This window comes from Crocodylus siamensis, chromosome 3, assembly GCF_052110815.1.
Source record: "Crocodylus siamensis isolate JL-2025a chromosome 3, ASM5211081v1, whole genome shotgun sequence".
Lineage (NCBI taxonomy): Eukaryota > Metazoa > Chordata > Crocodylia > Crocodylidae > Crocodylus > Crocodylus siamensis.
Window position 1 is genome coordinate 50,180,856 of NC_143397.1, and position 16,060 is coordinate 50,196,915.

Here is a 16,060-nt window from a genome sequence, read left to right on the forward strand (position 1 = left end):
GACATAAAGCAGGTCACATGTGCTTACTGTTAATATTGGAGCTCAACTGTGCATATGAGAGGAAATTGGTTTCTCATCAAAAGCCACACTTGTACCATGTGTCCTACTTTAAAATTGTCCATTCAGAACTAATTTGGTATATATGGAGAGTGGTACAGATGCATATGGTGCTCATGTGTCAATTTTTTCTAATGCAGTGGGCAATAGGTTAATTGAGGGGGCCAGGTGCAAGTGTTGGACTGTTAGAATTGTAGTATTGCCATTATCATTAATAAGTCTTTGTGCCTTTGAAAATTGGCATAATATTTAATTGCTTGTAATAACTGGCAAAACCAAGTTACCTTTCCTATAAAAATATCCTGTCAATCATTTTTCATACAATGTATCCTGGGCATAGTTGTACTGGGTTTTCTTTTTTTTAGCAATGGGATTTTTATTTTGACACAGAATTGTCTAGAGGCATTCTTTAACAAGAGGAAAATACAAGAAGCATTGTTTCATAAATATGTAGCTCTATTCAGCAGCTCTAATGCAAGGCTGGGTTTTGTGTCATTGGTCTTATTCCAGATTTGCCTTTCTCTGTCAGCACAAATATTACCAAAGCACTGCTAGTTTGTCTCTACTATTCTGTCTTTTCATCTTTTCTTATTTAAATTTAAAAATGAAATGATATAGAAAAATATGTGGTTAAATCAATCATAGCAATCACTTCAGTGTATATTGTAAAACAGTTTCCGCAATAATGACGAGGCACTTCCCAGCAAGGCTATTCTTTTCAAGAAGAAAATCCTCTCTTTGACCGCTGGGCCTTGAAACTCTGGTCATGTGCGGCCTTGGCCCGAGTGGCCAGTGGTGTTCACCCCACAGTTTCCGATAAGCCGTCGAGTAGGTGTTTACTCCCAGAGTGGCCTTCCCCAATCTTGCCTGCAATGACTTTGAATGTTATCCCAGTGGTGGGGTGACTACTCGGGGTCCCTCCGTGGCATGGGGTCTGTCCAGTGGTCACCTGAGGGGCTCCACCGCCCCTACACCCAGAGCTTATGCCACAGCTCGGTGGGTCACAGGGTCTTCCTGGCCCCACTCCCACTCTTGTTGCCTTTTGAGTTGCGGCAGCTTTGCTAGCCCCCTCCTGTCCAGGGAACAGGTTCCCAAGGCTGATCTGCTTGGTTAGCCTGTGGTTGCTCGTGATCGGTAATCCCGGCCTTGAAACCTACTCCCTCCAGGGTATGATGCCTGGTTGGTGCCTTAAACCAAAAAGGCGAAGCCCATAAGAGCTATGCCACCGCTATCTAAGCCAGGTTGCCTAATCCTACCCCTCAACCCCTCCAAATGGGGAAAGCACAAAATAATACTCTACTATATCGTGAGGGGTCTGTGTAGCTCCTTCCCTGGTCACTATGCCAGGGTGCTGGGTGCCTTACTCCCTAAGACCTATCCAGGGGCTGACCCCTACACAGGACCAGGTACCTGTGGCCTCTCACTTGGGTCGTCTCTCCCACACTGTCTGGCTCTCCCTGAGATATTGCCCTGCTCCTCTTCTTTTTCTTCAATGGCATCACTATACGGATGCCTCATAGCTCCTCTGTGTATGCCTGGCTGCTTCTCACATGCAGAGGTGGCATCCTGTCCCTGGTTATCTTACTTGCCCTTCACGCTGCTCTTGCCTGGAACCTCTCCTCTGCCTCCCAAGTGTCCCCAATGCTCCCACCTGTTGGAGTGTCGATTGTCACATTTACCTCTCTACTCCCTATACACTGCTGTTTCCTTTGCCGGCTGCAGGAGCTTCTTCTGACTCGTCCTTCACTCTGACGAGCCAGTCCCTGCCTCCTCTGGCTCCTTGTCTGCCCTGATGGGCTGTCCTCCGCTCTCCCTTGGAAATTCCCGAAAGGCACCCTGTGGTGGTACCCTCCTCAGGTCTGCTGTCTCCCTCCTTTTGTCTTCACCAGCAGTTTGTTTTATTCCCGCCAGCCGGTGATTGCCAATGATGTCACCGGCCGGCTTCAGCTGTATGAAGGCATGGCTGATGAGCCGTGTGGGTTTCCTTCCTTGTTCTAGCTGTGCTGTGGTTCCTGCTGCAGGTAAGTGGGTTTTTTGTTTTATTTTTACTTTTATTTCCTTTTCTTTGGCAGATTTTGTTCCCATGGTTCTCCCTTTTCAGTTTGGGGTCCTTCCTCCCGCTTTCCCCCGGGACACTCTCCTGTATGATTTTTCAGTCGATGCTAATAAGAGACCTATGGGTGTCTTTTACGAATCTAAATAACTACTGGCTGTTGAAAGCTGGCACTAGACTTGCCAACATTCAGTGAGTTAACCATATTCTTGGGATATGCTTCTTTGGATCCTTGTGGAGATGCTGGAACTCAGAATTGCAGGCCTTGAGAAGCTGATCTTCAACACCAAGGTAAAAGAAGAGGACTCTCTGGCAGGGTGGAGCTGGGCCAGCCCTCAGCTGCTGGGTCCTGTCACAGGCTCCCTCTGGGTCTTTCTTCCCCTGACTGCCTGTCAAAGATGACGGGCAGCCAGGAGCAGATAAAAATTAATTTTCTAAAATGTTTAGGGACCCTGCAGGCTGGATAAAATGGCCTGGCAGGCTGGATTAGGCCTGTGGGCTGTATTTTTTCCCACCCCTCTTCTGTGTTGATCCACAGTGGGCCTCCTAGTCATGTTGGTCAGGCAGGAGAACTTGAGGTCAAGCCACAGCACACCTACATGTAGAGGCTCCAAGCAATTTAACCCATGTAGGAGGAAGGTGTACTTCCAGTGTTTGTAGCAGCTGCATGTTGGCCAAGTATCAGGCTTTGTTGGCTAAGTATCCCATGTAAGAATATCATACCTTTCCTCCAAAAGTCATAGAAGAAGAGATTAAGAACATAAATAATGAAGTCAGCTGGTAATCAAGATAGACTTGGAGGCAGTAAGAGATGCATGTGGTGCTGCAACCCAGTCACTAGCCATCTCTGTGACTTCTTCAGAAATCTGATGACTTTAGCTATACTGTGTAGGAGAAAACAATTATACAAGCAAAACTGACCATGAGTTTAAAGTCTAGAAAACAAGACAAGTACCCCCTTGTCTGGCTCTTTAAGCCTGCCAGTGGTTTTTAGAAATTAGCCTTCCTGTTGATTCTATCTGCTTGAATCTTGGATCCTTCTGCAGTGTGGGAAAAAGTCCAAAAGACCTTTATTCTATAATAGTTGCACTCTAGGAATGCCCCTCCTCCACCCTCCACTCTCTATCAACATTATTTTAATTTTTGGGAGTTACAGAATCTTCCAGAAACTTCTTGTCTCACCAAGGTACTTGGATCACCTCTGGCTATTGGGCCATTTCTCTCAGATGCCTCTGCCACAGAGGAGTGGATTTCCTCACTACAAGTAGACAATAATTTGGGCATGTGCTAAATACCTCACTTGATTATCTTTTAGTTATATCATGAAATTACAAAAGTACATTTATATAAAATACTATATAATGCATACAGATATAAAAATTTCAGAACTGAACCCAACTTCCCACTGGCTACAAATAAGAGACCAAATACCACAGGAGCAAATCTAATTTGGGAGAATATCCATGTACACCACAGTGAACCCTAAAGGCAACTTATTTTGGCTAGGTACAGACAGTCAGAAAACCCGAGGCTCAATTGATTTAGTCTTTGCAGGTTAGTCTAAGCTGCACAGACTAAATTGAAACAGAAGTGAACAGACATTTATCTTTTTGATTCAGGAAATGCAGCCACATGCCTACAGTGGCTCAGGCCAGAAGCTGGGAGGTGCTAGAGCATGGCTTTCTGGCTGTATGTTCACTTGCTCTTCCTGCTGCCTCTGTGGTCTCTGGAATTTGCAGTCCAGAATTAAAGCAGCAGGACTCTGCAGGGTTGCTTGTCACTTCCTTTTTCCTGCTTCCACGTGCCTCTGGGATTTGTAGTCCACAGTTGCAGCCAGCACTAAGTCTGAATGGGGGGAAGGGTGTTTAACCCCCCCTTCCCTGGCCACAGACCCCAGCCTGGGTTTGCCTGGGGGGGAAGTCCCCCCACCCCTGCAGACTGGGCTGCATCTCCAGTTAGGCCTGCTTCCCCCTGACTCTGTCAGCCAGCCGTCACTGCTCCAGCTGGGGAGCAGAGAGGTGGGGCCAACCCTGCTCCTTGGAGCAGACAGCACAGCACAGCCCAGCCCAGGGCTGGAAAGCATGCTGGGATGCTGGGGGACTGTGATTTTAACTTGAACTGGGAAAGAGTCTGGGACTGAAGTTTCATAAACTGGTTGGATCGAAATCACTTTAATCAGATTCTACATTCAACCAGGTTTATCTTAAAACCAGTTTCAGCCATTTTGAGCTTGGTTTATGTGCACTGAGCTTCTGGTCTGTTACAGGTTTAAATGAGTTTCTGATCACTTAAACTGGTTTATATATAACTTCTGTCCCTAGGCTTTACGGATGAATCTGCGCCAACTTGATTTTACAGGGCTTATCATTGTTCAGTAGGCAGACAGATAGTGTTCTGTTCTTCCTTAAGGGCACAAGCTATTCTGTATTCTCTGCATATTTACACCCATCCACAATCCAGATTGCTCTTACTCCTTGCATAGACACTGTACACTCTCCTACTATCCAATACATATGGAATATTTGTCTAAAGAGTGTGTTGAATTAAGACTGGATCATCAGCCTTCTTCCTCAGCAATGTAGCAATACTATGACTCTTCATCAGATTTGTTGAGATGGTTGAGTGGCTTCCTGAAACAAGCTTTTAATTTTGACAGATTTTAAGCTGCTAAAAATCAAAGAATTCCCTATGGGGCATGTGTGAGCTCAAGTTTTTCAAACTACAAGTCAATCAAATTTGGGCATACTTTCTCAGGGGTAGGGAAAGGGACAGCACTAGTAAAACAGGCTTTTCCTTTAATATCTCTGCTGAAAAAAGGAGGCATGAGAGCTCAAAGGGCATAGCCCTCTTTTTTAGCTTTATAAAATATATTTTTCTCTGGCCCCATTCTTGGTAATAGCTGAACCAGTTTGAATTTTGTTTTTTTGGAATGCTTTAGCCAAAGTGAGGCAGAGGGCCAGTATGGAAAATTTCAGCCCAAGAAGTCAAAGTTTGACAAAGTTTTATATGCAAGTGAAAGAGATGATATGACAAAAACATTCAGTAACATTAATTTTGGCTTTATTACTAGTTCTGCCCATAAGGAGCACGCTTTGTGTTCAACTCTAATGTATTGCTGATATCATTTTATATTTCTCAATTATTTACCAGTATCTTGAGATAATTAAAGGCAATTGCATTTCATTAGGTTGGTAACTTCAAATACTTTGTTGGGCTGTTTGTTCTCAGTGCTGTATAATAAAGTACAGATGCAGTCTCTCCATAGATGGAAAAGTCCTTATTAAATAAGTATGTTATAAATTAGACAATCCTTTTTTAATTTTATTTTTCAACAAGAGCAACAGAAATATCCCCGTTGAGTAATTCACAGTTTAAAGTCATCCTTCCTAATTATTAAGCAACTGCTTGCTTATTAAGCACAAAGTCTGAGAGGAGCCATAATGCATAGTGACATGGCCCTATGATTTCACACTGAAAACTATAGAATATCTCTACAGCTTGCTCAGTGAGTGAAATATGAGCTAAGGGAGTATTTCCCAAGTCTCTGATGGAAAGGGGTCAAGCCCTTTTATCAGTCCCTGGCAGAATTTGGATTGGGAAAAGTTGGTTCTTGAAAAATCTGCTGGTGAGACAATAAGATAAGGGAATACAGTTTGTGAAATGGCCAATGAAAATAGCTTAAACTGGGAATACTCAAACTCCAGCCCACAGTCCAAAAGCAGCCCACAGGGCCTCCCCATCTGGCCTATGGGGCTGCTCACAGGTTGGGAAATTCAGCAGTGGGTGAGCAGTGGCTATTTATACAGCCACACTTCCCCCTGTCAAATTTCCAAACTCCAAGCCCTGTGTGCCTGGTCAGGGCCAGGCTGGGTCCCCTCCCCTCAACAGGGCTGGGTTGGGGATGGGCCATGCCCGCTTCCCCTGCCCCCCCATAGCCTGGGCCATACCCCCTTCTCCCCATGGGGCTTGGTTGGGGCCAAGTCAAGCCCCCTTCCACTTGTGGGGCTGAGTCACGTTCCCCCCCTCCTCCCCTGCATGGGATTGGGTGAAGTGTCCCTGCCTGCCACATGGGGTTGGGCTTAGGCTGGGTTTTCCCCTGCCTGCTCCACATGGCCAGATAGTAGCTGCTGTGCCAGCTCCAGGCACTGGATCAGAACCACCATCCAGCCTGAGTTTGGAGCAATCATTGCCCATTTGGCCTGCTGGGGAAAAAGTTTGAGCACCATAGACTTAATCCTACAGAATTTAATACAGCTGGTAGAGGAGGCAGCCAAAATCCTCTTTGATTCTGGCTGGTTCTCTTTTTTCTTTTTCCCTTTTAGTACATACCTTGCAGATATGCAATGAGTATAATTTTCCATCTTCTGGAATGTCCCATTACATATTATTTAAAAAAAAGAAGAGTAGAGCTAGAAGGGATCTCATTAGTTCCTGCCTTGAGCAAGGGACTGAACTACATGATCATCCTATGAACATTTCATATATGGCTGAGACTTCAGGATTTAAGCTGATCTTTAAATCAAGCTTCTTACTATGCTTTTGGTGACTGAGGGTATGGAGACAGGCAGGGGAAGATCCAGGGCGGAGGGGTGGTGCTTCCAACCTCTACCCTCCCTTCTTCCCCACTTTTGATTTCTTTTCCATCCAGAGTTTAAAACTCACTACCTGGCAGTCGCAGCATCATTTCTATATAGGCAGCAGTGATAGTCAGTTGACTTCATGGCTTTTATAATGGATGAAAAGTGTGCGCAAAGAGTGGTTGTTCCTTAAGGACATGATCCTTGAAGCACAAAGGAAGTCCATTCCCATGCGGTGAAAAGGTAACAAGAAGGGCTGGGAAGCCGTCTTGGCTAAACATGGAAATCACAGTCCTCTTGAGAAAGAAGAAAGAGGCTTATTAATAATGTAGGCTTGGGGCAGGCCCCAAGGAGGACTATTCCATGACAGCCTGCATTTGCAGGGAACAGATAAGAGAGGCAAAAGTGGTGACCGAACTTAGATTAGCAACAGGAATCAAGGACAACAGGAAGTTCTCCTTTAGGTGCACAGGGAACAGGAGGAAAACAAGTGGGAGTGTGGGGTCATTCCTCAGCAACTCAGGAGAGCTGGTTACCAGCACACAGGAGAAAACTGAACTCCTGAATGACTACTAGTCTTGGTCTTTCACTGGACCAAGGGGAAAACAATGTCAGGTAGAGTACAGGATGAGCATGGTAGGAATAATGGCCTTCCTACTGTTGCTGTAGAATTGGTGTATGACCAATTAAAAAAATTTAACACGTACAAGTCAGCAGGACCAGATGATCTTCATCTGAGAGTGCTGAAGGAGCTGGCCAAAGTCTTTGCGGAAACTTTTCCACAACTTGCGGCAATCTGGAGAAGCATACTCTAGCATGTATTAATTGATGCATCTCCAGCAAAACCAAGGAGGTGATTCTTCTGCTCTACTCACCACTGGTGAGACTGCAGCTGGAGTCTGCTCCAGTTCTGGGCACTACACTTTAAGAAGGACAGGGACAAGCTTGAGAGAGTCCAAAGAAGAGGCACCTGTGTGATCAGTCTTACACGGCAAGCCATATGAAGAAACGCTGAGGGATCTGGAACTCTTCAGCCTGAAGAAAAGAAAGCTGGGAGGGGACCTGGTACCAGCTTACTGCTACACTAAGGGAGTACATCAAGGGCTTGGTGAGCAACTGTTCATCAAGGCACCTGAGGGGACTAGGATTAAAGGCCACTCCTGGAAGACCAATTCAGGCTCAACATTAGGAAAAACTTCGTCAGAAGTCAGGGTGTCTAGACTTTGGAATAAGCTCCCTCCAGAGGTGGTGCAGTTACCTACCCTGGAAATCTTCAAGAGAAGACTAGACAGTCACCTTGCTGGGGTCACTTGACCCCCAGTTATTTTTCCTGCTTGGTGCAGAGGGTTGGACCCGATGATCTTCCAAGGTCCCTTCCGGCCTTGCAGTCTATGAATATACCCGAATCCTTCTATACAAGTTGTTCCACAGGTGTCAATGGCTCGCTCTCATTTTTTCATAGTCTTGTTGTTCAAACTAGCCTTTCCTTTACATTTCTGCTTGCTGTTAGCTGTTCCTGGTGATACAGTTACTGTTTCATAGCCCTGAAAATTGTTTTTTAATTCTAGCTAAAACAGTCCCACAAACAGGTGTGGAAATTAACTGTCAATAAAGCATTGGATGCATGGTCAGGATGCAAAACCAAGGATAGATTTGGTTTTATGAATCTGAAAAAGAGACATCCATTTAATTCTAATGACTGGTGGACTAATAAAACAACACCTTTTTGATTAATTTTACCTGGTTTTTTTTTTTTTGTATTTTTAAACAGGAGTTGTCAACGAGGGGTATGCAAAAAGGCCCTATGGGGTATGTGCGGGGGGCAGGGACAGAGTGCTACGACACAGCATCCCGTGCAGGCACCGCCTGCCCAACTGCACACGGGGATGGGGGAAGGTTGCACGCAGTGGCTGTGGAGTGGGGAGGAGGCCACCCCCGCTTCCCCCCTACTCAGTTGCTGGGGGTAGACCCCTGGTTGTTGTGGGTACACTGACCCAAAAAGTTTGAAAACCCCTGATACACATTATAAGAAATTGATGAACATTCCAATACATTTTTGTTTTCGTTTGTGCTCCAATCCAAAACTGAATAATATAGTCCTAGGCCCCTAATTTATTAGTAAAACATCTAGTTGTTGTTTTTTTTTTTTTAACTTGAGAAAAAATGAGCTTATATGTGATAATGCACCACACCATCTGCACCCCCCACCTTCTTTCAAAATCCTAGATCCGCTCAAGGACACAGGAATGTTTCAAGCCCTTTCAAAAAGGGGAAGGGTAAATTCTAATTGTGTGAGAACTAGCGGTGAATGATTTGAAGGAGGCTAACCTGCTCTTACTTTAACACTGCTTCATCCAGGGTTAAATTTGGAGCAGGTTTGCTGCATCTGAATCATTCTCAGCATGTTCACACACAATAGTTAGACCATACCAGCTGCTGCCTTTTTGAAATGTTCCTTTTGAAAGGCTACAAGGGTTTACATGGCCATACCTAGTTTTATTTTTGTTTTGTTTTTATTCATTTTTCTTTCTGTATTTTACACAGATTATTAAACCAGACGTTTGTTTTTTTTTCTGCATTTGGGTGGCAGATGATCTTTTATCCAAACTGTCACTAAGTTCCTTAATTTTAGGATTGCGATTTCATCAGCTTTCACTCAGTCTATATAACACCTTGATTAATTACAATGAACAATTGTGTAGAATTTTATTATTATTATTTTCTCGGGTTTTTTTTTGTTTTTTTTTTTAGGCAGCTGATATGGAGAATATTGCATTGCCATGGATGATATCAGGAAGAAACTTGGTTAAACAGCCTGTGTCCCTATTTGACATTTGCTATGGGAAGATAGAAAACTTAAACCTACAGTATGTGGTAAGAACTGAATCATAAACCAGAAATATCAGCAAAGCATTTAAATTGCTCACTCTTCAATTTTTGGATGAACTTCTTCACTCATTGTTTCTTAAAACTGATAAGCATTTATTTATTATGGTAACTTATGGCTAATATTGTATTTACCATTATTGGAACTAAGTCTGGGACCATTATTGGAACTAAGTCTGGGAAATGGGGAAAAACTGAATAAGGTAATCTTTGCTCCATGAAAACAGTAGAATAAGAAGCAAGATTCCTAGGTCCAGAAGAATTGGGTCTGATTACAGCTGCTATTATAACAATGATTCACTGCTGATCCTTGGGGTGGAGAAAGAGAAAAGGTCACCCACCTACACTGTGCAGAAATCTTAACAGCATATAATAGACTGGCTAGTACACCCACATCCTTCCCCTGCTTCACTTTCACCTGCTTCCAGTCTGTAGGGAATTGCAGAGCTCCATCAAAGAGAATGCTGTTTGCCCACTAGGGACAGACATTACACATAAACCAGCTTAAGTGATCAGAAGCTGGTTTAAACCTATAACAGAACATAAGTTCAGTGCACATAAACTAGTTTCACAATGGCCAAAACTGGCCAAAAGATAAACCTGGTTGAATGCATCAGATGTAACTGATTTGGGTCAAACCGGTTTATGGAACTTCTGTCCTGGACCCCTTCCTGGTTTAAGGGGTCCAGGAAGTCCCTCAGCATCCCAGCATGTTTTTCAGCCCTGAGCTAGGTTGGACTGTTTGCTTTGGAGAGCAGGGCTGGTCCTGCACCTTTCCTCCCTAGCTGGAGCACTGTCACTGCTCTGCTCTGGATGGCTGAGAAGGAGGTTTGGGACTGCAGGTACAGCAATGTCTGTCTGGCTTCCCCCTGCCTCTACCCTCTTGCCACTCACTGCTCAAGTGGGGATGCCCCCCTGTCTTCCTCCCTTCTCCCACAGCATGGACCTCAGCCATCATCTGGTCACGGTCACACTACCCCATGCTAACTAATGCTGAGAGGTATGTGTGTGTCCAGTTTCACTTTTGCTTAGGGCTTTTTGGAGCTAATCAACAGGTCAGCTGGTAATGTCCCTCTGTTCCTTTCTTGGAAAAAGCTGTTTAAGAAGAGCTTGAACTAATGAGAGGAGCTTTGTTTTCTTGATGGGCACATGAGCTTTGTGTTAACAACTCCCTTCTGGGTTGCTTGCCTGTCAGCTTTCTGCAGACAGTATGAAGAAGCAGGGAGAAGAAGATTGAAAAGCTCAGTATTATCACAGATCCATGCACGCCACACAAGCAGTCTCCCCTCTCCTCCTTCCCTTTGCCTCAGAATGCTAGTTGAGGTCCAGGGTATGGCAACATTTCCCACCCCTTGAGCAGCAAGCTGGGAAAAGCCTGGTGAGGGTTGCTTCCCCCTTCCCCTCCTGGCACACCCTGGCTGGGGACAGTGCAGGCCAGGATGGGGGTGTAAACTTTTCCCTAATCATAGCACCCTGCCAGGGCCTGGCCATACCACCCCAGCTCAGCATTGGGGAAGGGAGGGCTCACTTCTAGCCTGAGCCACTGCAGGCATGTGCCTGCATTTCCTGAATCAAAAGTGAATGTCTGTCCACTTGCAAATTGGTTCAAGCTCTGCAAGTTAGATTAACCTGCAAAGATTAATCACTGCTTTTATTCAAAATGCATAGAAATATTCACATAATTAATTTCTGTCTTCATTTTTGTAAAAGAAGGAGCAAAATAGATAAGGCAGGGGAACAGATAATGCTGAAAATGAAATTTATGAGGCAAGAAAAATAGTGTTTGAAGGAGGAGAGTGGAGTTGAGTTGGCCTGCCAGAAGATGTCACGCTGAAGGAAATACAGAAGGAACTGAAGAGAGAAATGGCAGTGCGTGGTAGGAGTAGTAAGTAGCAAACACTAGATCTAATCTTTAGGCAGGCTGTCTCTACTTTTATGATACTATGGATACATAAACACATTGCTGTGACAGTGGTGTTGTTTTGAAGACTTTGGATTCTTCAGCAAGGGGCAGATGGGGAGGAGGCATCAAGACATGGGATCCATCTGACCAGAACTAGAAAGAGCATCTTTGGGTGTCATCTGGTCAACCTAGTGAGGAGGGTTTTAAACTAGGTTCCCTGGGGGATGGTAAACAAAAACCCTCCAGCAACAGAGCACATAATCTAGAGGGGAAGGGACAGGAAGAAGCAGTTCAACTCTGGGATAGGGCCAGAGAGCCACAGGACAGCAACAAGTGATGCAAAAGGAAACAAGTGGGTATAAATGTAAAATACATCTGATGTGTGTATACAAATGTGTAGGGGGAGTAAGGTGAGCTGAAGGCATGGAGAATAAACACAGCCTGTGAAAGGAACCATGTCCTGATTGGTATCATGGAGACCTGGTGGGACAGCTCTTGTGGCTGGAACATCTATGTTCAGGGATTTTGAAAGGGCTGGGTTGAGAGGAACATTGGTAGTGTTGTCTTGTATGTTAAAATGCATAAATTGTTCCCTGGTTAAGAAAGAAGAAAATGGCAGATTAGAATGTAGTTGTGTGATGTTAAAAGATGAAAGATACAGCACTAATATAATGGTGGGGATTTATTATAGACCACCAAAGCAGGAAGAGGAAGCAGATGAAGAACTCTTTAGGGAGTGACGAAGCTATCAAAATGCTGTGAGATGGTACTGGTGATACAAAAAATGGTTTTGTAAGTATATTGGCCAGAAAAAATGATCCAGAAGGGCTGTGCAGCAACCTTTGCAGCCACAGCACATTGACCACTGTGGTCTTCCCACTTCACCTGTAGCTTAGGGTGTTATGTCTTGTGGTTGTAAGGGCTGACTGTATAGTTTTTCTAATAGGTTAGTTGGTGGATTCGTATAGAATGGTTTGGACAGGGGTGATCCTGCCTCTGACTGGTGATTAGATTAGATGCTCTCTGGGGGTCCCTTCCAGGCCTATGATTCTATATGTATAGCTCTGAAGGAGAAGAGGAATTTGAACTGGTGTAGGATGAGATGTTGGGGGCTTTTTCCTCTGAGGAATTTGAAGAAGGAGCAGAAAACAAAGCTGCAGGAGAGAAGAATAGTTTAAGAACTCAACTTTAGATATGTTGGAGACCTTACTTAGAATATTCCATCCAGCTCTAGATACTATGGTCAAGAAAGATTAATTTCTATTAGAATAAGTGCAGAGAGTGACTACTAACATGACTACTAGAGAAACAGAAAGCCTATTTTATGAGAGCAGTCTAAAAGACAATGACACATCATAATGGACACTGTAGGCACAGGAACAAGTGGGATAGAAATGGACTTTGAATTAATTTAGGCTAAAAAGTTTGAAGTTTTTTAATCATTCAAGGAGTGAGATCCTGGAACATTCCTTCAACTTCGAAAGCCTAATCAGTTGTGAATTATTACCTGGTGTATCTATCAAAAGGATTAAATGAGATGTCATAAGGGTCTGAACTGGGTGGCCCAGGAAATTCCTTATCGTCCTATTTCATATGTTCTTAATTTGGGAATTGGAATTTACAGAATTACTGTAATTGTATGCCTGACTTCGTGCATATCTCTGAAGTGATGAGTATTGTGGGAAGATGCACAAGTCGTAAGATGTTAAAAGCTTCAGAAAGTACTACTGCTCAGAGGAAATATGCCAGTGTAAATCATAACAATGTATAAATATGTGTTAGTAATGTTCAAATAGTTACAGGTGCAAGGTAAAATATCACAGAATTTTTATGTATTGAGTGGTTAAACAAATATTTCAAGTAGTATTGGCATTATGAAGTGGAGTATATATACCCAAAACAGCTTAAATAAAGAAGTTGAGAGAATATCCCAGGAGGTATTTTCTTAAATTACAGAATTATGGATGGGTTAGCAACTCGGATATAATGAGAACATATTTGAGTCTTGTAATGACTTTTTTCCCCTGAAGAAACTAAGACGATAAGTAGGAACACATAAAAGCTTCAAAATTCTAATGGCTTAAATTCATTAAAATGAATTGCACATTTAAGTTCAAAATAAAAAAATCTGTTATTTATGTACTGCATAACATTTGTAATCATCTGGGATGGAAAGAAACGTTCACCGTTTTGTTTGTGAATTTTAAAATAAGACATTTTTATGGAGTGTGATATAAGCATTTGTATATAATCACAGCATACTATTATCATGTGTGTTGCATGGAACCTGGGTGATTGACAGATTTGGAAAATATAATTATTGAGAGCTGGTATGAAAATCTTTCCAGAATTCCTATTTTTATTTAGTCCTGAAATAAATACCCTCTGGGTGTCAGAGTAGAAAATGTAAAAGAAAATGGAATATGTGATGCTGACATGTAAAAGAAGAAAAGTGCAGTTCTAACTGCCATTGTATGTTAAGGGTGTGACCTTTTGAATCTGAACTGAAACAAATTGACAATGACAGCTTCTGATTTTCACTGATCTCACTTGAAAAACATTATTGCAAATTGTATCTCAGTAGAAGTGCCTTTCATGATGAATTATTCATGAAAATTACTTCATCAGATAGAGCACCAGCTGAGAAGGTTTTGCATTGCATATTAACATATATGCAACAAGCTTTGCAATTAAAACCTCAATATCAAAATTCATTTTGCTTAAATAATGTCATACAATGCACCACACTAGGGACTATGACAAATATGTATTTGCACTCCCGGAGCATTTTTAAGTTTTAATTAGTGCTGGAAAGAGGTCATATCCTGAAATCAAATAGTGAATTATGGTGAGGCATTTCCCAAAGGTCTAAATAATAGTGAATTTTCCCTTTTATTTTGGTTAGTGCACCTAAAATTGTAATTTTATATTTCCATCACTAGGTAAATCTCAACTTAGACTTTATATTCGGAAAGCTACATTTTAAAGTGTATATGGTAAATCTTACTAAGAGTGGATCTCTTGACTGGTGCTGATGCCACCATTATGTAGCCAGTAAATTTATATAGTCTTATATTCATCTTATAATATAAGCTTAATATAAGTTAATATACAAATAAACTTATATTCATCTGATGCACCTGCTTTATCCTCGCAATTAATGTATTTGGAAACTGAATAAAATAGATCCCTAAAATCATCCGAACGAATGCATAAATTTTATGAGAACAAATATTCTTACATTTTTTGCCATCTTTTTCTTAGCTATTGTCAGTATTAAATGTTTTGATCCAGAGGTTGGTAATTCCTATCATTGTTTGCTACAAACTTTTTGATAATTAAAATTAACATTTAATTTTGTTTGAAATCTCACATCCTGTTTTTCTTCCACTCTTGTCGTTGTCCCTTGTTTCATATAGTACCAATTTCTTCCCTTGTCTGTTATGTGTATAATCATAGCATGCTGGAACTTTAATTATAGAGCAAGGCCACACTGTTATGCATCAATAATCTTCTCATTTTAAACTCCTCATGAAAACATACTTAGGCTTATAGACATGAGTAATAAAAGAGAAATATTAACCAAAAAAGTTGAGGACTAAACTTCCTTCCTTTGTCCCCAAAAGTATGTGTGCGCACCTGTATTTAAAATTAGAGATTAAATTTGTTGAGGTTTGGTGTCTGCAAAACCTCACTGTTCATTCACACGCAGGTTCACAGTATACAAATAGTATGCTAGTCTGATAGTTACTCCTAGCATTGCATTATTCATCTCTAGTTATCAATCATACATAATGACTTTATGGCAAGGATCTTATTTTCATGCCTGTCTGTGAAGCATCTGGTGCACTGTTGATTCTATGCAAGTACAACTTTCTCTACCCCTAAAATCATTGTCTGATTTCAAAAAGTTTGGGAAGTTTTAGTAATGGAAAAGTTGTACTCTCAAGTCAGTGTTCTACAGGAAAGAAGGAAAAATACTTATTTGGAAATTTGGTGAACTTTTTGGAATTTCCTTTAAAAAAAAATCTCTTGCCTCCAAACCCAGATCATTTATGGATTTTTTTTTTTTAAGGAAAGTGCAAGTTCTGTGAGCTAACATTTAAGAACAAATTTGAAATAAATTTTAAATTTAAAAGCAGAGATGAGCAGCAAATTGTAAGATTTGTATTATGCCGAGTTCTAGGGGGACAAGAAGGGGGGGATTATTATATAGAGATGAAGAAACACAATTTTAACATTGATAGAAACAAACTGTCAGGCTGAAAGGAACAAGAAAAGAATACAAGACTTGTGGCCACTGATCTGGCCACTGATGGAAGGTAAACATCTGTCTTTCTATATAATTTAAGGGATCGGATGCATCTTTACGTGCTAAATCTGTTATTTTTTTAAGTTGAATTAATAAAGTTTTAAAAAATATTTATATTACTGAAGCAAATGTTACTTTCAAGTTTAATATAGTATTCATAAGGAAATTAAAGATACACAGTGACAGCTTAGTTTTGAAAAGGTAAAGTAGGGTTTCTTTATGTAGGGTACTATACTTAGATTAAAGATAAATAATGTCAAATAAAATTCAAG

The 16,060-nt window shown here is 41.9% G+C and overlaps 1 protein-coding gene across 2 annotated transcripts in view; it reads left to right on the plus strand.

Moving 5' to 3' along the window:
• Positions 1-16,060, plus strand: part of LOC149868273 (uncharacterized) — a 205,758-nt gene that overhangs the window by 89,283 nt on the left and 100,415 nt on the right. For both annotated transcript variants that reach the window (XM_090038323.1, XM_090038324.1), the window contains one exon: positions 9,439-9,561. In XM_090038323.1, coding sequence (XP_089894449.1) covers positions 9,439-9,561 — 123 coding nt within the window. The remainder of the gene's footprint in view (positions 1-9,438; positions 9,562-16,060) is intronic.